This window comes from Muntiacus reevesi, chromosome X, assembly GCF_963930625.1.
Source record: "Muntiacus reevesi chromosome X, mMunRee1.1, whole genome shotgun sequence".
In the NCBI taxonomy this organism is placed as follows: Eukaryota; Metazoa; Chordata; class Mammalia; order Artiodactyla; family Cervidae; genus Muntiacus; species Muntiacus reevesi.
In genome coordinates this window covers 102,842,204-102,865,428 of record NC_089271.1, presented here as the reverse complement: position 1 = coordinate 102,865,428, position 23,225 = coordinate 102,842,204, and the positions used below count along the sequence as shown (strand labels likewise).

At 38.7% G+C, this 23,225-nt stretch overlaps 1 protein-coding gene and 1 pseudogene across 1 annotated transcript in view; both read right to left on the bottom strand.

Moving 5' to 3' along the window:
• The window catches only part of LOC136153833 (probable ATP-dependent RNA helicase DDX4), a 43,647-nt gene extending 28,906 nt beyond the window's left edge, over nt 1–14,741 (bottom strand). The window contains exons 1-3 of the mRNA XM_065915936.1: nt 14,670–14,741; nt 6,654–6,714; nt 3,405–3,506 (exon numbers count right to left, since the gene is read on the bottom strand). Coding sequence (XP_065772008.1) covers nt 3,405–3,506; nt 6,654–6,714; nt 14,670–14,741 — 235 coding nt within the window. The remainder of the gene's footprint in view (nt 1–3,404; nt 3,507–6,653; nt 6,715–14,669) is intronic.
• Nucleotides 1–23,225, bottom strand: part of LOC136154641 (interleukin-31 receptor subunit alpha-like) — a 337,454-nt pseudogene that overhangs the window by 68,725 nt on the left and 245,504 nt on the right.

Genomic DNA, 23,225 nt, shown 5'->3' with positions numbered 1-23,225 from the left:
TGAGAAATGCAGTTCCCAAAGCACAAGGGTCAGGCCTCTGTTATTGATTTCTACTTTTAATGCATTTTAACAAGTACAATATCCACCTTAATAGTTACAATATGGTCTACGATATAAATTTTATGATATATCTTGGGCCTTTCCTTTAGCCTTAATAGATTTTCAAATCGTGTATATTTTCTGTATGCTGGAAAAGGATTTGTAATTTGCGAATATATCACTTCAAACACAACTATTAAATCAGGCTTAATAACTGATATTCAAATCTTATATTCAAATCTGTAATCTTACTCATTTGTGGTCTATCAGTTTTTGAAAAATAAAATAGTTTAAAATCCTAATGGTGAATAACTGTTTCACTAGGGTTTGCACATTTTTCCTTATTTCAATTTTTGCCCTGTATAGTTTAAGACTATGCTGTTAGATTCAAGGCATGTTCAGAACTATATCTGCCTTAAGAGTCTATTTTGTCTATTTCTACATCAGCTTTGTTTAATAACGTACTGATATTTTTTCTCTTTATTCTCAACTCTGCATTGAAATGCTCACATAAAATTACTGATACATGTATTTTCACTCCTATCATCTTATTTTGTGTTTGCTCTTCACCGGTTTCTTTCAATGCTTCCTCTTTGCCTCTCTGGCCTTCTATTAGATATCCCCAAAGGCTGTATTTTATTTAATGATCTTACTGACATCCTTCAATGTCACCATGGATACTGAAGCTATTATTAAAATTATTTTCAACCTAATCTCCTTCCTCCAAAGTCCTCTCCTCTTTCTACTGTATTTCCTCCACTAGTAAGTTACTTATTTTATTCTTTTTCTGATTACCCCAACTTTTACCATATGTAAGAAATCTTTAATTTCAATCTATTCTTCTTTTTACTAATAAGAACTGACAAAGAACTGTCTTTTCATTTGTTAAAATTTTAGTTCTTTTTATTTCTAAATAACCCTAAATTAATCATCATTATCACTAGCTCATGCAGTCAATATGCTTTCAATTATACCAATATGCTTACGAATTTTGAAATTTTATTTATCTATTTTGGCTCATCATTGCTTCCTACTTTCTTCCAAAGCTCAGTTTCCTTTTTACTAATATGATTGAACAGTCCTTTCCTCAATCCCCTAAAAGTATTAAACATCAACTTTACCCAAAATATTATTTCTAACACCCAAATTATCTGAAAACAGCAGCTTGGGTTCAGAGTTATTCTCCCTTAGTATTCTGAATTCTACCTTACCCTGACCTCTGCCACTACTGAAAAAAATTTATGCTGTTGACCTACTGTTCTTTTATCAGTTCAGTACAGTCTCTCAGTCATGTCTGACTCTTTGCGACCCGATGGACTGCAGCACACCAGGCTTCCCTGTCCAGCACCAACTCCTGAAGCTTACTCAGACTCATGTCCATCGAGTCGGGTGACACCAAACATCTCATCTTCTGTCGTCCCCTTCTCCTCCCACCTTCAATCTTTCCCAGCATCAGGGTCTCTTCCAATGAGTCAGTTCTTCGCACCAGGTGGCCAAAGTATCGAAGCTTCAGTTTCAGCATCAGTCCTTCCAATGAATATTTAGGACTGATTTCCTTTAGGATTGACTGGTTTGATCTCCTTGTAGTCCAAGGGACTTTCAAGAGTCTTCTCCAACACCACAGTTCAAAAGCATCAATTCTTTCTGAGCTCACTTTTCTTTAACAGTCCAACTCTCACATCCATACATGACTCCTGGAAAAACCGTAACGTTGACCAGGAGGACTTTTGTTGGCAAAGTAATGTCTCTGCTTTTTAATATGCTGTCTGGGTCATAGCTTTTCTTCCAAGGAGCAACCATCTTTTAATTTCATGGCTGCAGTCACTATCGGCAGTGATTCCAGAACCCAAGAAAATAAAGTCTGCCGCTGTTTTCCCCATCTATTTGCCATGAAGTGATGGGACCAGATGCCATGATCTTAGTTTTCTGAATGTTGAGCTTGAAGTCAACTCTTTCACTCTCCTCTTTCACTCTCATCAAGAGGCTATTTAGTTCCTCTTCACTTTCTGCCATAAGGGTGGCGTCATCTGCGTATCTGAGGTTATTGATATTTCTACCAGAAATCTTGATTCCAGCTTACACTTCATCCAGCCCGGCATTTCTCATGATGTACTCTGCCTATTAGTTAAATAAGGAGGGTGACAATATACAGCTTTGAACTACTCCTTTCCCAATTTGGAACCAGTCCGTTGTTCCACGTCTGGTTCTAACTGTTGCCTCTTGACCTGCAAACAGATTTCTCAGGAGGCAGGTAAGATGGCCTGGTATTCCCAGCTCTTTAAGAATTTTCCACAATTTGTTGAGATCCACACAGTCAAGGGCTTTGGATTTCCTTTGTGGCTCAGCTGGTAAAGAATCTGCCTTCAATGAAGGAGACCTGGGTTCAATTCCTGGGTTGGGAAGATCCCCTGGAGCAGGGAAAGGCTACCCACTCCAGGATTCCTGCCTGGATAGGTGGATCTTTCTCCTCTGGTGAGTTTTCAATTTTTTTTTAATCTCTAGAGTATTTTGTAAGGGTGTAAATTTGCTTTTATTTACCTTGCTCAAGACTCTTATACCTCATTCACTCTGGAAAAGTCTCATCTATTATCTTTGAACAGTCTCCTCTCCTTCTGTTCCTATTCTCTCCTCAGGAGATATTTAACTATATGCCACAATAACAGAGCTAATACTACACGACAATATGATATAAGCAAGTTAAATTGCCTTTGAAAAGCAGCACTGTTGCTGCCCCTCAAAATTTCACATTACATAATCTTACTGCTTATTCTCCAGAATAGCATCCCTTCGTACCCACTGCACTCAAATCAAACTTTATCAGTCTTAAACAGCAACCCTGTGGATCTCTTCACTTTTCAAAAACTGACAATTCACTAATCTGCTACATATCTATTAAATCATTATATCAGTTTACGTTCTTATTTTCACTATTCTGTTCTCCTCTGTTAAGAGAGACATGCATTCCAAAAGTGACTTCAGGAGACAATATCTTAGCACCAAGGAAAGACGACTGGAAAAATCTAGGTAGAAAGCCACACTGGTATAAGAAGGTATAATGGAATCATGAGAATGCCACTTATTTGTAAGGTCAGCCATCTTTATCAAAGCTCTAAAACGCTTCACAGCATGTAATATTAAAGAACTGCATCACACAAACTGTTAGAAAATTCACATACTCTCATTTAATCTATAAGGAATTACGTACGTCTACAAAATAATATTTTGCATAGCATAAGTCATTACGTACCTACCAGCCATTATACTAAACCGTTCTCATAAAGTCATAATAAGCTTATATGTGATAGGTGTTATTTTTAATCATTTCTTTAATAAATGAAGCACAGTATTTGCAATCCACTACTAACTTGAACTTCCTAGACCAGATCCTCCACGGCAGCCTCGGAAACTACCTCTTCCACCTCTTCCGGACGGTCCTGAAGCTTCTGAATCACTGCCGACTTGATAACCTGTAACATTAAAACACAAGCACACAAATGACACAGAAACCAACAAAGAAATCTTGGGGACATGGTGGCCAAGTTAATTTAAACCTTGCATAACTCAATGACTTTAATATTTTAAGTCATCAACAGATAGTTACTAAAGAGAAATGCTGTGTTTGACCTACAAATGATCAACTTCACCAGTAAATAAATAAAAGCTATGATCTTTTTTTTTTTTTTAATCCACTGTGTGCTTTGGGAACAAAACCTAAACATGACTAAAAAGAAAAAGTGACACCTATAAACACTGTGGTGTTGGAGAAGACTCTTGAGAGTCCCTTGCACTGCAAGGACATCAAACCAGTCAATCCTAAAGCAAATAACTCCTGATTATTCATTGGAAGGACTGATGCTGAAGCTGAAACTCCAATATTTTGGCCACCTGATGCGAAGAACTGACTCATTGGAAAAGACCCTGATGCTGGGAGAGATTGAAGATGGGAGGAGAAGGGGATGACAGAGGATAAGATGGCTGGATGGCATCACCGACTCAATGGACATGAATTTGAACAAGCTATGGGTGTTGGTGATGGACAGGGAAGCCTGGTGTCCTGAGACCACAGGGTCACAGAGAGCCTGAGTGACTGAACTGAACTGAATGTCCTGAAAATATCAATTAGGCCTAACTGTCCTAATATGTCATCTAGGATCTCTGTTGCCTTATCGATTTTCTGTCTGGAAGATTTGTCCACTGACGTCAGTGAGGTGTTAAAGTCTCCTCTATGATTGTATTCCCATCCATTTCTTCCTTTAGGTCTGTTAGTATTTGCTTTCTATATTTCGGTTCAGTTCAGTTGGGCAGTCTTGTCTGACTCTTTGTGACCCCACTGGACTTCCCATCTCTCAGAATTTTCCACAGTTTATTGTGATCCACACAGTCGAAGGCTTTGGCATAGTCAATAAAGCAGAAATAGACATTTTTCTGGAACTCTCGTGCTTTTTCGATGATCCAGCAGATATTGGCAATTTGATCTCTGCTTCCTCTGCCGCTTCTAAAACCAGCTTGATTATCTGGAAGCTCTCGGTTCACGTACTGGTGAAGCCTGTCTTGGAGAATTTTGAGCATTACTTTGCTAGCGTGTGAGATGAGTGCAATTGTGCAGTAGTTTGAGTATCCTTTGGTATTGCCTTTCTTTGGGATTGGAATGAAAACTGACCTTTTCCAGTCCTGTGGCCACTGCTGAGTTTTCCAAATTTGCTGGCGTGTTGAATGCAGCACTTTCACAGCATCATCCTTTATGATTTGAAATAGCTCAGCTGGAATCCTGTCACCTGCACTAGCTTTTGTTGTCGTGATGGGCATCTACGTTGCTTCCATATCCTAGCTACTATAAACAGTTCTACAGTGAACACTTGGGTACACGTGTCTCTTTCCATTCTGGTTTCCTCAGTGTGTGTGCCCAGTAGTGGGACTGCGGGGTCATATGGCAGTTCTATTTCCAGTTTTTTAAGGAATCTCCACACTGTTCGCCAGAGTGGCATACTAGTTTGCATTCTTACCAACAATGTAAGAGGGGTCCCTTTTCTCCACACCTCCAGCATTTATTGTTTGTAGACTTTTTGATAGCAGCCATTCTGACCAGTGTGAGATGGTACCACATTGTGGTTTTGATTTGCATTTCTCTGATGATAAGTGATATTGAGCATCTTTTCAAGTGTTTGTTAGCCATCTGTATGTCTTCTTTGAAGAAATGTCTGTTTAGTTCTGAGTCGTTTATTTTTCTGGTATTGGGCTGCATGAGCTCCTTGTGGGTTTTTGAGATTGAAATTTGCTTTGTTTGCTATTATTTTCTCCAATTCTGAAAACTGTCTTTTCAACCTCCTCATAGTTTCCTTCGTTGTGGAAAAGCTTTTACATTTAATTAGGTCCCATTTTGGGTTTTTTTTTTTTTTTTTTTTTTTTGCTTTTATTTCCATTACTTTGGGAGGTGGATCATAGAGGATCCTGTTGTTATTTATGTCAGACTGTTCTGCCTATGTTTTCTTCTAGGAGTTTTATAGTTTCTGGTTTTACATTTAGATCTATAATTTATTTTTAGTTTATTTTTGTGTATGGTGTTAGAAAGTGTTCTAGTGTCATTCTTTTACAAGTGGTTGACCAGTTTTCCCAGCATCACCTGTTAATAAGTTTGTCTTTTCTCCGTTGCATATTTTTGCCTCCTTTGCCAAAGATAAGGTGTCCATAGGTGCATGGATTTATCTCTGGGCTTTCTGTTTTGTTCCACTGATCTATATTTCTGTTTCTGTGCCAGTACCATACTGTCTTGACGACTGCAGCTTTACAGTATAGTCTGAAGTCAGGCAGGTTGATTCCTCCAGTTCCATTCTTCGTTCTCAAGATGCTTTGGCTATTCGAGGTTTTTTGCGCTTCCATATAAATTGTGGAATTATTTGTCCTAGTTCTGTGAAAAAATGTTATTGGTGGCTTGATAGGGATTGCATTGAATCTATAGATTTCGTTGTGTAGTATACTCATTTTCTCTATGTTGATTCTTCCAATCCATGAACATGGTATTTTTCTCCATCTATTTGGGTCATCTTTTGCTTTCTTTCATCAGTGTTTTACAGTTTTCTAAATAAAGGTCTTTTGTTTCTTGAGGTAAATTTATTCCTAAGTATTTCATTCTTTTTGACGTAATGGTGAATAGGGTTGTTTCCTTAATTCCTATATCTATTTTCTCATTGTTAGTGTATAGGAATGCCAGGGATTTATGTGCATTAATTTGATATGACTTTGGTTTTAAATAGCTGCTATCCTGACAGGTCACCATCATTGTAACCTGCTTCAGCACCTGAGTCTACTCTCCTACTGCCTTATATCAGGAATTCTGACAATTCCCATAGCAGCCTGAAAGCCAAACATGCAACTTGGAGGCTGGGGAAAGGTTTTACATCAAGCCCACTGAATCGAAGGATACACTCTAACATTACACTCTCTATCTCTCCCTTCCTTTAATTCTAAGAGGCTCCCAACCCAAAATATTCAAGCCAAAACGTCTCACTAGAAAATTTAAAAAACACCTTTGACAAGGTATCTATTAGTCTGCTTCTCATCCAGTGGATGAAGCCCTTAACCTAAAAAGAGTTCTGCATTTTTGCTTTAACACATACCTGATGATGAAGCCAGAGTCCTGTTAAAAGTGTCTCCATTTGCTCCAGAAGAATACCTATCCTGTAAGAAAAAAGAAAACACTAGTTTTCTACTTTGAATAATAACAATGAGTAATCTATCTCATAAATACTAGAAAGTTTTAACAACTGGGTTTTGTCCAGAAAAAAATAATTAAAGATTTCCTGGGTCGCTGCATGTTCTTTTATTTACTACTCTAAAACACCTTCACTTTAAAATTCTATGTATAGCATACTAATATATCACTTAAACAATGGTCAGCAAACTATAGCCACAAGCCAAATCGGGTGGGCTACCAGTTTTTATAAATAAAGTTTTATTGGAAAAAAGCCATCCTCAACTCATCTAGGTATGGAACAGGCTGCTTCCTCTCAAACAAGTTTCCAATACTAAAGGCAAAACTTTTGAACAGAGCTCTGAGATTCTTCAAAATCAAATTCAATAATTTAACCACAAAAAGTGATCTAAAATTTACAGATAACACTTCAATTAACTGACTGAATTAGACAAATCACAGTATTTTTGTCAAATAAGTTTCTTTAAATAAACTTAAAGCTGGAGGGAGTGCACCAAGGTAGGTATTAACATCGTCAGGTAATACTTTTGCTCCAAAATTTCTTGCACAAAAGACACTGACTTTTAAAAACTACCTTTATAAAGCTCAAAAGACATTCAGTTATTTTTCTAACTTACTAAAAACATATGATAAAATCTTTGAAATGGCTTGGGATTTTGATAACTGCTACAGTAAAAAGTTCCAATTTATGATTACCATAGATGATAAGACAAACAAGAAAGTAATCCAGCTTTCCCTATTTAAAGTGAAACACTGAAGACTTTTTTTCTCTTTTCTAGTATCCAAAATACTACTGGATGTATAGAGCCCCCAAAGAGGCTAGTTTTACAAGTGTTATAACACTCAGCATAGAGCCCCCAAAGAGGCTAGTTTTATAAGTGTTATAACACTCAGCTTCACGTAACTGATAAAAAGTAATGAAACACTCTGGCACCAAACAACTGAAAAATTATTGTTACCAAACAATCTTCAAAAGATGGAATTTAACATCCCACACACATTCTATGGCAAATTTTGAAAAAAAATTTTCAATAGAATTCATCTTTCTTCACAAAAATCCTTAATATTTTTCATAATCTTAAAAATAAAGTAACTTCATACTCCCTTCCAGCTACTGTACCATTTCTCTGCTCCATTATAGGCAAAAAAATTTGTCTACATTTGCTGCCTCTGTTTTCTCACATTCTGTATTTCCTTCAAGCTACTCTTGCTAGCCTCCATCCTCACCACTGCACTGAAAAAGCTTATAGTAAGCCTATTATGTAATAAAATTACTACTTTTAAGCTTCATCCTGCCAGAGCTCTCAGCAGCATTTGAAACAACAGACTATCTACTTGCTTCTCTGGCTTAGGGAACACCTCCTTCCCAGGTTTTCCTCTTGCCCCATGGCCACTCCCTCCACAGTCTCCTTTGCCAGCTCCCCAGCTAATGTACCTTTAAAATCAAAATGCCCCACAGTTCATGGCAGAACCCTCTAAGTCTGTTTTATTCCATCCAACTTTACCCACTCCACTCTCACAGATTTAAATCCTATTAAAAGAGATAAATTCCAGATTTGTACCTACAGCTCTGATCCCTCTCCTAAGCAACAGCTAATGACTAGTACCCTTACTTAAATCTTTTCTTAGGCATCTGAAATTCAACACTGCAAATACAGAATTCTTGATTTTTTCCCTCCCAAACTGGTTCATCTTCCAAATATTTCCCATTTCAGTAATGAGCACCATCATCCATCTACTTGCTTCAATATAAAAACTTAGCATCATTCTCACTTGCATTCCCCATATCCAGGCCATCTAGTTCTATCAACTCTATGTCCACTTCTATCTTGAGGGCCCTCTCCCTCTCTTTCTTTTCTCTTTCCTTCTCAGATTTCACTTTCTACAAATGTTGCCTTATCTTACTATAGTTTAGCCATGCTAGAAATTTGTTGCTGTTCAGCCAATCAGTCATGTCCGACACTTTGTGACTCATGCACTGCATCACGACAGGTATCCCTGTCCTTTACCATCTCTGAGAAGTTGTTCAACGTCATGTCCATTGAGTCACATGATGCCATCCAACCATCTCATCCTCTATCATCCCTTTCTCCTCCTGCCATCAGTCTTTCCCAGTATCAGGGTATTTTCTAATGAATCAGCTCACCAAAGTATTGGAGCTTTAGTAACAGTCCTTCCGATGAATATTCAGGATTGATTTCTTTAGGATTGACAGGTTTGATCTCCTAGCAGTCCAAGGAACTCTCAAGAGTCTTCTCCAACATCTCGGTTCAAAAGGATCAATCCTTCGCACTCAGCCTTCTTTACGGTCCAACACTCACATCCATGCATGACTATTCAAAAAACCATAGCTTTGTCTAGATGGCCCTTTGTTGACAAAGTAATGTCTCCACTTTTTAATATGCTGTCTAGGTTGGTCATAGCTTTTCTCCCAAGGAGCAAGCATCTTTTAATTTCATGGCTGCAGTCACCATCTGCAGTGATTCTAGAACCCAAGAAAATAGTCTCTCTGTTTCCATTGTTTCCCCATCTATTTGCCATAAAGTGATGAGACCGCATGCCATGATCTTCGCTTTTTGAATGTTGAATTTTAAGCCAGCTTTTCTACTCTCCTCACTCGCTTTCATCAAGAGGCTCTTTAGTTCCTCTTCGCTTTCGGCCATAGGGCTGGTATCATCTGCATATCTGAGATTATTGGTATTTCTCCCGGGAATTTCGATTCCAGCTTGTGCTACATTCATCTTGGCATTTCACATGATGTACTCCACATATAAGTTATATAAGCAGAGTGACAATATACAGCCTTGACGTACTCCTTTCCCAATTTGAAACCAGTCCATTGTTTCATATCCAGTTGTAACTGTTGCTTCTGGCCTTGCATACAGGTTTCTCAGGAGGCAGGTCAGCTGGTCTGGTATTCCCATCTCTTTAAGAATTTAACACAGTTTGTAGTGATCCACACAGTCAAAATCTTTAGCATAGTCAATGAAGCAGAAATAGGTGATTTTTGGAACTCTCTTGCTTTTGCTATCCTCCAATGGATGTTGGCAATTTGATCTCTGGTTCCTCTGCCTGTTCTAAAACCAGCTTGAACATCTGGAAGTTCTCGGTTCATGTTGAAGCCTAGTTTTGAGAATTCTGAGCATTACTCTGCTAGAGCATGAGATGAGTGCAACTGTGTGGTGGTTTGAAAATTCTTTGGCATTGCCTTTCTTTGGGAATGAAATGAAAACTGACCTTTTGCAGACCTGTGGTCACTGCTGAGTTTTCCAAATTTGCAGGCATATTGAGTGCAGCACTTTCACAGCATCATCTTTTAGGATATGAAATAGCTCTATACTAGCTATAGTAGCAGAGAAGGCAATGGAACCCACTCCAGTACTCTTGCCTGGAAAATCCCATGGATGTAGGAGCCTGGTAGGCTGCAGTCCATGGTGCAGCTAGGAGTCAGAGCCACTTCACTTTCACTTTTCACTTGCAGGTACTGGAGAAGCAAATGGCAACCCACTCCAGTATTCTTGCCTGGAGAATCCCAGGGACAGGGGTGCCTGGTGGGCTGCTGTCCATGGGGTCACACAGAGTTGGACACGACTGAAGCGACTTAGCAGCAGCAGCAGCTATAGTTTGATTGAATAACGTCCACTCAATGATATCAAGCCCTCATTTCTGAAAAGTGTGTTATATTATTTGGGAAAAAAAACAGTTCTAGCCGATATAACTAAGGATTTTGAAATGAGGAGATTACCCTGGATTATCTAAGTGGGCTCTAAATGTCATCGCAAGCGTCCTTATGGAAGGCCAAGGGTATTAACACAAACACAGAGAAGGCCCAGTGAAGACAACAGAAAGAGATGCAGCCACAAGCCAAGGCTGCCTATAACCACCAGAAGTTGGAAGAAGCATGGATTCTCTCCAAGAGCCTACTGAAGGAAAACAGCACTGCTGAGACCATGGTTTCTAACTTCTGGCCTCCAGAACTGTAAGAGAAATTTGTCTGTTACTGTAAGCCATCTAGTTTGTGATAATTTATCATAGCATCTATAGGAAACTAGCACATTGTACTTCTTCCTGTTGTCCTGATACCCTAAGTTCGTTCTCTCTTCAGATCTCTGCACATCATGTGTTACTGGGACTCTTTCAGGTCTCCGGCTCGTGAGTTATAGTCTCAAGGAATATTTTCCTCTCCATCTGATCTAAATCTACCCATACCAATCTTCTTCTCCCTCTCTCCCTCACACACAGAGAGTTTCCTGATTATTTTATTACTATTATTATTTAATAATTTTCACTATTAGTATATGATTTGTAATGTGTTTATTCTGTCTCCTCCAGTAAAATACAACATCCATGCCAGCAAGCCCCTTATCTATCATGTTTACCACTAGCTCCAGCATCTAATAAGGCTCAAAAAAACTTGTGGAATGAGTCTTAGGTCTTAACATTACCTATTTTTAGAACACTTAGCTATAAAACATTTATAACCTCTTTACTCATCCAAGTGAACCAATTTAGAAATTTTAAAACTTAACATTATTTCAAATATTATAGATTTCAAAATAATAATTGTGGATGCACTAATTATCTTAAGCAGTTTCCACTTTAATCACAAGAGTATATATGCCATCTGAAATATGCCAGAAAAAAGGCAAAACGATCAGACAGAAGAGACGAGTGTGTAGACTCATTGGTCATTTAATAAGAAATATTACAACTAGCAAGGAAACCCAGTATCCTGTTACAGTCATCACGCTCATTCATTTCATCTCTCACCCCAACAAGTGTGCGCACAATATGCAAAAGCCTAATAGATGGTGACTGCAGCCATGAAATTAAAAGACGCTTACTCCCTGGAAGGAAAGTTATGACCAACCTAGATAGCATATTAAAAAGCAGAGACATTACTTTGCCAACAAAGGTCCATCTGGTCAAGGCTATGGTTTTTCCAGTGGTCATGTATGGATGTGAGAGTCGGACTGTGAAGAAAACGGAGCGCTGAAAAATTGGTGCTTTTGAACTAAGGTGTCGGAGAAGACTCTTGAGAGTTCCTTAGACTGCAAGGAGATCCAACCAGTCCATCCTAAAGGAGATAAGTCCTGGGTGTTCATTGGAAGGACTGATGCTGAAGCTGAAGCTCCAAAACTTGGCCATCCTCATGCGAAGAGTTGACTCGTTGGAAAAGACCCTGATGCTGGGAGGCATTCGGGGTAGGAGAAGGGTATAACAGAGGATGAGATGGCTGGATGGCATCACCGACTCAATGGGCATGAGTTTGAGTAAACTTCGGGAGGTTGTGATGGACAGGGAGGCCTGGCGTGCTGCCATTCATGGGGTCTCAGAGTCGGACATGACTGAGCGACTGAACTGAACTGAACTGAACCATTTCTGGACTACTCTAACTGCTAGATTACCAAATATTTCCCAACCTCACATTTTGAATTATTCTATCCCTACATAGTACACTCACTTCAAAAACCAGCATTGGAAAGTTCTAAAAACTACCAGAAAAGCAACCTGTTAGTTCAAAATTATATAAGCCTGTGTTAATACTAAATCTCCAAAGAAGGATCCTTAGAAGCATTCAGAAAAGGCTTATCACATAATAAGAACCTCTTGCATAGCACAGGGAATTCTATTCAATACTTTGTGAAGACCTATATAAGAATAGAAGATAAAAAAGAATGAATATATGTATATGTATAACTGACCTATTTTGCTGTACAGCAGAAACACAACATTGTAAATCAACTATACTCCCGATTTTTTCAATTAACAAAAGGCTGATCACAGATATTATTACCAATCCAAGATGATCTCAGAGGCAATACAAATTGCACAAAAGGGAAGCCCAGTTGCTTCTTGAAACAGAAATCCAATTACAACAACCAATCTAATGGTGCCTTTAAAAGAAAACGGGCTGAAGACCTCAGATTTCTCCTACATAAAAATGTCATGCGTTCATCCTTAGCGTCTACACACCCTATTCAAGGAAGACAAGCAAACAAAGCCACTGAATGCATCATGTTTCTTCAAGTTAAGTAGGTCAAATTACTAACTGTACACCTAGCACCAGGTGTTAAGTTTGTGGACAAATGCAAAAAGTTTACTACAAATTGGCCACACACAGATATGTACTAAGAATCGTAAGGTAGAAATATTAACATTAATATTAATATTAACATTAACATTATTAACATTTACATTATTAAATAATGTTAATGATGTACATTAAATATTAACATTAATATTAATTAATATTCAATCAGTATGACCAGCATTGAGAAACAAAGTTTGTTACTGAATAGCACAAAGACTCCCAAAAGGTAAATCTGGAAGCCTGACAGTTGACCATCCTCAATTTCAGACACCCTTTGCAATAACCATGCACAACATTCTACAGTGCAGTATACCATTTGAATAATATTTAGTTAAGACAAAATCTCATAGTAAGAAAAAGTAAAAATTAGACAAGTCCAAGTGGAAGAACATCTATACGTATGAGTTAAACTGTGTGTTACAACAAATCTACCAAGAACCTGGGGAAAAAAGAACCATAGAAAATTATTTGACCAAGTAATTCCATTTTTGAAAACAAATACTCCCAAATTAAACAATAAACTGTAGCTATTCATGACAATACTACAGTGTAAAGATAAAACTTTAATTTCTACCAAAAGAAAATCAATTATGCTTTGGTAGTTCTAGTCCATTAAATACTACATACCCATGTGAAATTATTTTTAGGAAGTTAATAATATGGAATAGCTAGTGCTGAGGAGTGAAAAAGTTAAAATCAAAAATTACTATTACATACAATCATTAGAATCCATGGAAAAATGTGTTTGGGAAATATAGAAGAAAATTTACTAAAACCTCAACAGAGCATTTGTGCTAGTGAGTGAGACTATAGGTAATATTTCTCCTCTTTTGGTCTTACACTATTCTTATGATACTGTAACATAAAGAAGACAATAAAAAGATAACATACAAAGAAGTTATTTCTAAAAAACGTCCCAAAGCAAGAAACATGATAAATTCAGATTAACATCTTAGGTATTTTAATCTAAAGTTTACATGCAAACAGGCCAAATTCAAGAAAGACAAAGAATTAAATTTTATGTTTTGGGGTAAATTAAGAATTTCTATTAAGACATCACTTGAAATAGAAAGTGTCAGAATTGACTAACATAAATACAAACTGGAAATCCTAAAAGGAAAACAAATTGACTTTTGGAGACATTTTCAAGTAGATAAAACTTAGGTAAAAGCAATCCATTAAATACACTGTCTTCCAAAGTAGACTCTCTTCACCATCTTAAAGTCAAAACTAAGAGATCCAAAGAGATCCAAAAACCCACTCCATAATCCCCTCAGGTAAATTTCAGTGTAACTCTTCAAAAGCTATTGAGGAAAAAGATCTGCAGATTTGTACATCTGAAGATCAAACTGATGGTACCATCTGAATCAACCTAATGTTTTCATCTTGAGAGCCCTGCTTATATAAAACCAAATTTCAGAATTCAAACTGCCACCCAAAAACGAATTTTATTTTTCCATTTTCTATATACAACTGTATCTTAGAGACATTCAACCACATTAACACAAGCTTGCTTTCACCCACAGTAAGTTCTAAATCATTGAGATTTAAATTAAGTTGCTCATAATATTATACCCGTTTTAGGTTTTCATTATTAAATTATTATTAAATTAATAATAATTAATTATTAAATTATTAAATAATTGTTAAATTATTTCTTCTATTTGAGGCTTAGCATGCTTCATCATTCCCTATAAGACAGTTAATAACAATCACATGGAGAAGCACAGCATGCTTCTCACCACAGATGAACTTTCTCACCACAGAGATTTTCAACTCTGACAAAATCTGCAGCATTCAATAACTAAAAACTTAAAATTTTATTACCTTCTCAAATACAGGAACATAGGAAGACATATGAGGGTTGATTATTTCTGCTTCCCAATCTTCATCTCCCATGGCGGCTTCCAGTTCAGTTTTTATAAAAATACAAACATGCACATTTAGGCTCAGTCAGAATCAGAGATCAAAATTTTACCTTTAAAAGCATAAATCATCATTTCACACATATACCTCCAAGCTACACAATTAACTGTTGATCCTCCCCAAAAGTTTTTGCAAAAAACTTTTAAAGTTTTTTAAAAAACAATTAAAGATTTGTTTCTTACTGAGAGATACCATTTATATTTATCCTTTTGGCTCAGACGGTAAAGAATCCGGCTGCAATGCGGGAGATTGGATTCGATCCCTGGGTTCGGAAGATCCCCTGGAGAAGGGAATGGCTACCCACTCCAGTGTTCTGGCCTGAAAAATTCCATGGACTGTATAGTGCATGGCGTCGCAAAGAGTCGGACACAACTGAGCGACTTTCAATTTTTTATCTTTAAAAATTAGTTGAACCACTTATCTAATCACTCTAGCAATCACCCTGTCCCAGTGGAGTTCAGGCCTTTCCCCAAAATCGGTTGACAGAATTTATTTTCTCACTGAAGGGTTCCCAAAGCGTCTTAGTGAATATTAAGGGGGAGGGGAAATTTTTCAGATACTACTCCAGGTTTCTCCCTTCAAAACTGGGTACGACGTTTCACGTGGGGTTTATTTAGTTTCTTTGCGGGGTGGGGGGGAGTGACCAGGGATCAAGGCCGTGAAGTTTGGCAGGGAAGGAAGGGGTGATTAGGTGGCCCAAATTTCTCACACAAGCAACCAGTTTCGCCAAAGAGGGTGTATACACGAATAGTTCAACAACGATCCGTGTTTAGAGAGTCTTTTTCTCGGAACACGAATGGTGTACTACAATGTGGTCAAAAATGCTCCTTCGCCTTTCCTGCAGGCCTCAACCTCAGACTTCGGACACGCACCGTGCTACTGGACCCTCCGGGAGGAAGCAGAAAGACCCCAAAGGACGGCTTCAAACCCCTGCCCACCCCAACCGTTCTTCACTTGGCCCGAAGTCCAGTTACAACTGGGAAGCCCAGAGCGTGGGGATGAAACCCCTACTGGGAAAAGAGCCGGCGGCCCACTCACCTCTCTGCAGCTTGCTCTCCCGGAGTCCTCACAGGCGCTGACGCGACTTAAACGGCTGCACGGGTGCACGACGCAGACTGCGTCTGCACGTGCACGACGCAGACTGCGTCTGGTGCGCTGATCCAACAACAAATGACACCAGGCGACGAGCTCCATCAGCCAATCAGCGTCAGGCAGCAATGTCGTCCCGCCCCCATCTCCTGCCTCTCCTACCCTATGTGTTCGCGTTCAAGGTCACAATCAGCTGACCCATTAGGTTCCGGACGGAGTGGCCCGTTAGGCAGGGGTACAAGGCTGACCGTGGGTCACTTTCTCTGGATTTTTCTGTGGGGTCCTCAATCTGGAGAGACTATAGAATTTCCTATGTAAGCACTGCAAGTCAAAGTTAAAAATAGAAGAGGAATTAAAACGTCCTCCTACCTACCTCTTTAAACGTTCTCTCCTTTTTTGCCTACTGCAGTCCCTGGCAGTTGGCCTCTATTTCTGAGGCGCTTGCTTCACCTCCAGGGGGTTTCCAGGCACCTCAAAGTATAGCTGAGGCTCGGGCTGGTGGGGTATGTCTTTTTCTTCCCAGACTGAAGGATGAGACTGTCACGCCGATACCTAGGAGGCTGTGAAGTCAGTAACTTGTCTTACAGAGCTAGAGGTCGAATTCTTTGGGAAGGGGAGACTCTCTGATCCAGAAGGAAGAAATAAATTGTGTTGGTGAAAGTCGTTCGTTACATTTGTGACCCACCTGTTTATATCCCCACTTACTGGCCAAACCTAAGGGTGTCCGAAGGTCATTTCGGTACTTACACTCGTCAACTTAACTTGGTCATTTCGGTACTTAACTCGTCAGTTAGTGTTTGTTCTGTCCCACAAAAAGTCAGGGAAATCTTTCCGTATTTTCTCATCCCTCCAAAAGGCATAACAGACCACTTGAAAAATACCATTTTTATTTTTGGCTTTATTTTCATCATTTTCCATGCTCTGAATCTTTTAATAAATCCCTGAATAGTTCAGAAATGTAAGTCCCAACACAGTCTGACACTCAGGCATAGAGGCTGAGGTGCTTTATGGGACACTTTACACTTTCCAGCTCTTGAACCATCATTATTGATCTCTTTAATTAAAAATACTTATTTTCTTTGAATCCTTAAAAATATTTATTTAGATAGCATCAAACTTTGTCAGACTATTATCAAGGTGAATTATCTTTAAAAGATTACATTTAACAAAAGTGAAACCAGAATATTTTTTTAATTTTATTCTTTTCATTTTTAATAATTTCTATTTTTAAACAAAATTTTTACATCAGACTCTTGAGGCATCTTATATTTTCAATCGTATATGTATGGGGGAGAGCTACCAACACTTTCTGATGCTCTGAATTTGTACACAGTGTCCTCTGACGTATTTTTACTCACTTTGAATTGAATGTTCTTTCAAAAATTTTTATGTTGTGGGAAAATATGTATTAGGTGAAAATAACAAGATATGAAATTGTGTAGATAGAATGATAACCAACTAGGTTTGTTTATTTTAGGAGTGTAAAGCTTGGAAATATTTTCTAAAATGAGCATTTTTTTTAAAACATTTGGCAAACATTCTCTGCTATTAGCTCTAGGAGAGAAGAAATTTTTGTGCTTTCAGGTACTGCAATGAAATAGTTCTTTATGAAACACTCAATATAATCCTTGAGAGTTCCTGGTTAAGAAAAAGTGCATTCTGATGAGAACTAAAGTTCAGTACTGAGTAAAGGATAAACAATGGATAAAAATCCTGCAATTCAAAAATTGAACATAAACAGTGAAAAAAGACAAGCCCACGGTTGAGCAAACACTTGCTCCTTAATGGGTGTCCCAAGAAAATGAAGCCACTATATTCTATTTTCTTGTTCTCACTAACAGATCCTAAGTTTCTGTTGGTAATAAATCACAATGTATGGAAAACGCAGGGATTCATTCATTAGTTAGGCTTTAAATGAGCACCTACTGTATGTCAGGTATTATGCTAAATGTTTCAGGTAAAATTAGCTTCTCAAGGAACAATCTAGTGACAAGAATGGCAATGACCAATGGAATTTAAACCTTAACATTCTTATCTCACAAGATTCCCTGGAAAGCTTATATAATGTTTCTCCGAATTTTCTAAATCCTTCTTTAATAAGGTAGGACAAGAGTTTCCTCAAAGCTGTCTCTCAATTTGGAATCAATGTAGTTAGTTCAAAGTAATGCATATAAAGATGACTAATATTTTAGATTTTATGTTCCTAGCATTCTCTCCACATTATTCAAGTAATGATTTTTTTAATTGATGTGCACTGTGCCTTGCACCATGTCAAGGCTATTAAAAATTCTTTTAAATCTACCAGTAGTACATGGGGCTTCCCTGGTGGTTCAGTGGTAAAGAACATGCTTCCCAATGCAGGAGACATGGGTTCAATCCCTGGGTCCAAAGACTTCCTGGAGAAGGAAATGGCAACCCACTCCAGTACTCTTGCCTGGGAAATCCCATGGACAGAGGAGCCTGGTGGGCTACAGTCTGTGGGGTCACAAGAGTCAGACACAGCTTCCTGACTGAACAACAACAAACAGTATATAAATGGATTACCTCACGTGGGGGAGAATTAGATGTTCATCTTCAAGGATTACAAATATTTGAAAATCTTTTCCTATGCACATAACCATACAACAGGCTAAAAAAATTAAATACTGCAGGTTGGAGCCCTATAAATCAACACGAAAACAAGGTGGAATGGGTTATAATGTCTCAGACAGCACATCTTGTACTAGTGCAACATCTAAGGAAGAAAGCAACTTGGACAGGGGTTTTCAGCATACCAAGCAGGGTTCAGAGAGGCCAAAATATCTGAATTTTTCAAGTAATGGCTAAGGCAGTGTTTATGAATGTGTGGTACTCATACCACTGATTTTAGGCAACTCAGACAATTTTCATTTTGATAGTCATTTTAGTGCTTTTATTTAATATCTTAGTATATATTATACACATTCATCAGTGCATATGTTGATAACGAACTCTGTTAGGGAAGCTTTGAGGTAACAGGCACCCTCTTTTATCACTGTTGGGGATGTTCCATGGCCTAAAGCTTGAAGGAAAGGAATTTGACAACATCTAGCAAAATCACATGTGCATTTATCCTTGGATCCTGTAATCCTACTTCTAGAATTTATTTCAAAGATACACTAACAAAAATATAAAAGGACAACTCTGTTGTTCAGTTGCTCAATTGTGTCCAACTCGGCAACCCCTTGGACTGCTGCACGCCAGGCTTCCCTGTCCTTCACCATCTCCTGGAGCTTGCTCAAACTCATGTCCATTGAGTCAATGATGCCATCCAACCATCACATCCTCTGTCATCGCCTTTTCCTCTTGCCTTCCATCTTTCCCATCATCAGGGTTTTTCCTAATGAGTCAGCTCTTCATGTCAGGGGGGCAAAGTATTGGAGCCTCAGTTCAGCATCAGTCATTCTAATGAATATTCAGAATTGATTTCATTTAGGATTGACTGGTTTGATCTCCTTGAAGCCCAAGGGACTCTCAAAAGTCTTCTCCAACACCACAATCCAAAAGCATCAATTCTTTGGCATTCAGCTTCTTTATGGTCCAACTCTCACATCCATACATGACTACTGGAAAAACCATAGCTTTGACTAGACGGACTTTTGTCAGCAAAGTAATGTCTCTGCTTTTTAATACACTGTCTAGGTTTGTCATAATTTTTCTTCCAAGGAGCAAGCATCTTTAACTTCATGGCTGCATTTACCATCTTAGGTGACCTTGGAGCCCCCCAAAATAAAGTCTGTCACTGTTTCCACAAAGTCATTAACTGCAGAACTAAAAGTTAACGAAAAATAAGTCAAAAATCCCTCAATAGCAGACTGAAACAACCACCCATGTAGTTGAAGGGGCAGAAAAATTTTCCCTTCCTCCTTTGTAGGCTTTTTGGCTGTCCCAATAATTAAACTGACATTAAAGAAAAGGAGAAAAACAATTTTAATTTCATACTTACAGGAGTCACATAAAAATATGAGACTCAAAGAAGTGACCAGGGGTTTCCTTGGTGGCTCAGTATCACTACAATGTCCTTCCAGTGCATATTCAGGGTTTAACTTTAGGATTGACTGGTTTGATCTCTTTGCAGTCCAAGGGACTCTCATAGTCTCTTCTAGCACCACAATTTGAAAGCATCAATCCTTCAGTGCTCAGCTTTCTTTACAGTCCAACTCTCACATCCCTACATGATTACTGGAAAAACCATAGTTTTTGACTATATGGACCTTTGTCAGCATGTCTCTGTTTTTTTTTAATATGCAATCTAGGTTGGTCACAGCTTTTCTTCCAAGGAGCAAGTGTCTTTTGATTTCATGGCTGCAGCCACTATCTGCAGTGATTTTGGAACCCAAGAAAAGAAAATCTGGCACTATTTCCACTTTTTCCCCATCTATTTGCCATGAAGTGATGGGAACAGATGCCGTGATCTTTGTTTTTTGAATGTTGCATCTCAAGCCAGTCTTCTCACTCTCTTCTTTCACCCTCCTCAAGAAGTTCTTTAGTTCCTCTTCACTTTTTGCTATTAGCGTGGTACCATCTGCGTATCTGAGGTTGTTGATATTTCTCCAGGCAATCTTGGTTCCAGTTTATGAGTCATCCAACCTGGCATTGTGCATGATGTACTCTGCACAGAAGTTAAATAAGCAGGATGACAATATACATCCTTGACATTGACATACTCAATTTTGAACCAGTCTGTTGTTCCACGTCCAGTTCTAACTGTTGCTTCTTGTCCTGCATACAGGTTTCTCAGGAGACAGGTAAGGTGGTCTGGTGTTCCCATCTCTTTAAGAATTTTCCAGTTTGTTGTGATCCACACAATCAAAGGCTTTAGTGTAGTCAAGTATGTTAGGTCAAGTATGCTGGCTTATATCTAAAGAGATATATGTGCTTATATTTTTTTAATGGAAGGATAAGCCAAAAATTATAAAATGACTAAGAGAGAATAGGTTGAGAAGGTTAAGAATGTGTGTCAGACTTCTCTGAATGAGTGGATTTGATTGTGAAACCATGTGATTGTTATACAAAATTATAAAACTAAATCAAATCAAAATTTAAAAGGCAATCTTTAAAGTTAAAGCAAAAAAACAAATGCACTTAAATAAATGTGTATTTAGTTAGTGGCTTAACCACACAAAGTTATTTCAAATGCTTTAAAATACAGTAATTTGACCATTTGTCCCTAGTGAGATCTATCACAAGGCAAAAAATACTGCATAAAATCCATCAATTCTGTAGTCATATTGTCAGTAATAAACTTCCACATAATTAAGTTACTATTGTATCAGAAGTAAGACTTTTCAGTGTGAGAGAAAATAAATTGAAAAAGAAAAGCAGAGGTTAAGAAATAACCCTATCCTCTTAAATTTGAAAAGAAATATCATTATGAACTCATTATATATCATCTCCTTTAGAAAAAATAAAAAATATACAACACAAAGACGTCCTTAACTCTGCCCACTGACAAAACAGCAACAACGACAAACCCATCAGCAGTACACATGCTAGCACATAAGACTAATGTTGACTTGAAACAAAAACACTACTAAATATTTCTCCAGCAAAGATCTGTTTATTCAGGATCAGAAGAGCACTGCAGTGTGGGGTCGGCAGCCCTCCGGAACCACAGGCAAGTCCTGGCGTGCCAAAGGAAGGAGAACAAGGTTTGTCAAAGTACCTGCCCAGTAAGATGGGTCCCTCATGGCTCCAAGGAGTTCCCTAGGGAGGGGTAACCACTTCTAAAAAGACTTTAGCCACAGAAGAGGTAGTCTGTCTTCAAGGAAAGTCTTCAGTCCAGTGCACAAACATACAGATCATGACTAAAACAGAGCTCATGGCTTTTCACTGAGTCCTTGTCAGGAAAGGAGTCTTTCCTCTTCCTGTTGGGTTCTATTATCATCACAGGTTACGAGAGCTCCCCCTTCTGGTCTCCAAACTCTATTTAACTGAGGTTTCTGTTCATTTTTCACATCTTCCCCTTTTGATCAGGATTTTTCTCTGAAAGCATTGCTGATCAAGAGTCAGGGTTTCTAGTTTTAGCAGCTTTTTGTTCCTCAGTGTCACAAAGGACCATTACTGGGCACAGCGTCTCACATTAGATTGGAAACCCATTAAGGTCACATTTGAGGAACAAGGCGGGGAAGGAGGGAAGACTGTCAAGCACTTTTTACCTAAAGTCCTGTTATCAAAATCATAGACATTGGAGATCTTCTGAAGCATTATGCCATCATCAAAGGTTTGGCAACAAACTTCCATCAGGCCTGGTCTACATATCTAGCGAACGTTGTCTCATCAGATGTCATCTGCTTCAATTCTGGAAAATCTTCATTTTCATGTCACCAGATGATATGCAGTTTCAGTCAGGGTTTGGTGCTTTCTTTAGGTGTAGCTCAGGAATCCAATGAAGAAGGCAATGGCAACCCACTCCAGTACACTTGCCTGGAAAATCTCATGGACGGAGAAGCCTGGGAGGCTGCAATCCATGGCGTCGTGAAGAGTCGGACACAACTGAGCGACTTCACTTTCACTTTTCACTTTCATGCATTGGAGAAGGACATGGCAACCCACTCCAGTGTTCTTGCCTGGAGAATCCCAGGGATGGGGGAGCCTGGTGGGCTGCCGTCTATGGGGTCGCACAGAGTCAGACACGACTGAAGCGACTTAGCAGCAGCAGCAGCAGAAATACAAGAGTCTATTCTTTGGAGTCAGGAGGCACAAGGGTTGTTTGGAGTACTCAATAAAGGGCTTTCCAGCAAGACTGAAGAGAGTTCTTCTGAGTGTATCTTTTCTAATAGATGAAATCTCCAAGTTGCAAGTTGTGACACTTAAGGTCTTTGTCCCCCAAGGGTTCCATTTGAAAAGACTGATCTACCAAAACATGGTTATTTTTAATAGAAGCTATTGCTGCTGCTGCTGCTGCTGCTGCTGCTGCTGCTGCTGCTGCTGCTGCTAAGTCGCTTCAGTCATGTCCGATCTGTGCGACCCCATGGACTGCAGCCTACCAGGCTCCTCCGCCCATGGGATTTTCCAGGCAAGAGTACCAGAGTGGGTTGCCATTGCCTTCTCCAATAGAAGCCATTAGGCATTTGCAATATTGGAGTTGCTTTCCTTTTATCAGTTGTGGATCAAAAGAAGCAGGAGCCAAGTTCGTTGGATATACTGTGACTATCTCTAAGAGTTTATAAATTCCAAAAGGAATGGATGTGAGACTTAAAGGAATCAGAGCAAGGCTTTAGCCCTCTCTGAATTTTGCCAATTGAATCTTAACAACACCCTTCATCCGTTAGACTAAACCAGAGGACTAAGAATGGTAAGCACAGTGAAAGTGATATAAAGTTAGCCAAACAGAACAGACTTGTCAAA